Raw genomic sequence first — 615 nt, 5'->3', positions numbered from 1 at the left:
TGACGCGTTTCTGTAGCGCGGGAATCTCCTGCGAGTTTTGTTTCTGGTTTAGTGCCGGTTTTAACCGGTTTAATTAATACTTTATTCCGTTAATTGAATTATATTTAACTCATTGGGATTTCCGCTGCACCTTTTTGCGTTTTAAGCTAATGTTTAACGTTAACGGTCGATTGAGTTACGCCGTGTTCTAACTTGTGGCCGCTTCTCTTCTAAGAGGGATGCGTTTCTCCTAGCTAAGCTAACCCATGGTTCTCGTTGGACCTTTTTGTATTTTCCACATCGTTTGAGTTTCCTGTTTACAAGCGGGGGTGAACGGAGAGGAATGGCGGGGCTGTTAGACCAACCAGGATACGATGAGGAGTCTCTGCGGAGAGTGTCAGAGCAGCTGCCCTGCAGAGAGCTCCAGGCTGGGATGCTGCTGTCACTCATGGGACAGGTAGGAGCTTTAGCCCGGCCGGTGTCACCTCTATGGAGGACCAACTCTGCCATATTTAAAAATAAATACAGAAATAAATAAATGCTCAATAAATATATAAGCATACAATTAATTGCCAACAAAAATACAGTCAACAAATAAATGTAAGTAAAAATTAAATTATACAGTGAGACATAACT

General features: G+C 42.4%; 1 protein-coding gene across 1 annotated transcript in view; it reads left to right on the top strand.

Annotated features, from left to right (window-relative positions):
- Positions 1-615, top strand: part of orc5 (origin recognition complex subunit 5) — a 33,556-nt gene continuing 32,941 nt past the window's right edge. Inside the window, exon 1 of the mRNA XM_015392273.1 lies at positions 1-436. Within this exon, the coding sequence (XP_015247759.1) occupies positions 323-436 (114 nt within the window). The 5' untranslated portion in view covers positions 1-322. The remainder of the gene's footprint in view (positions 437-615) is intronic.

Source organism: Cyprinodon variegatus, unplaced genomic scaffold (genome assembly GCF_000732505.1).
Source record: "Cyprinodon variegatus isolate N-32 unplaced genomic scaffold, C_variegatus-1.0 Scaffold583, whole genome shotgun sequence".
Taxonomy (NCBI): Eukaryota; Metazoa; Chordata; class Actinopteri; order Cyprinodontiformes; family Cyprinodontidae; genus Cyprinodon; species Cyprinodon variegatus.
Note: the sequence above shows the minus strand (reverse complement) of the source record. Positions and strands in the feature narration are given on the sequence as shown.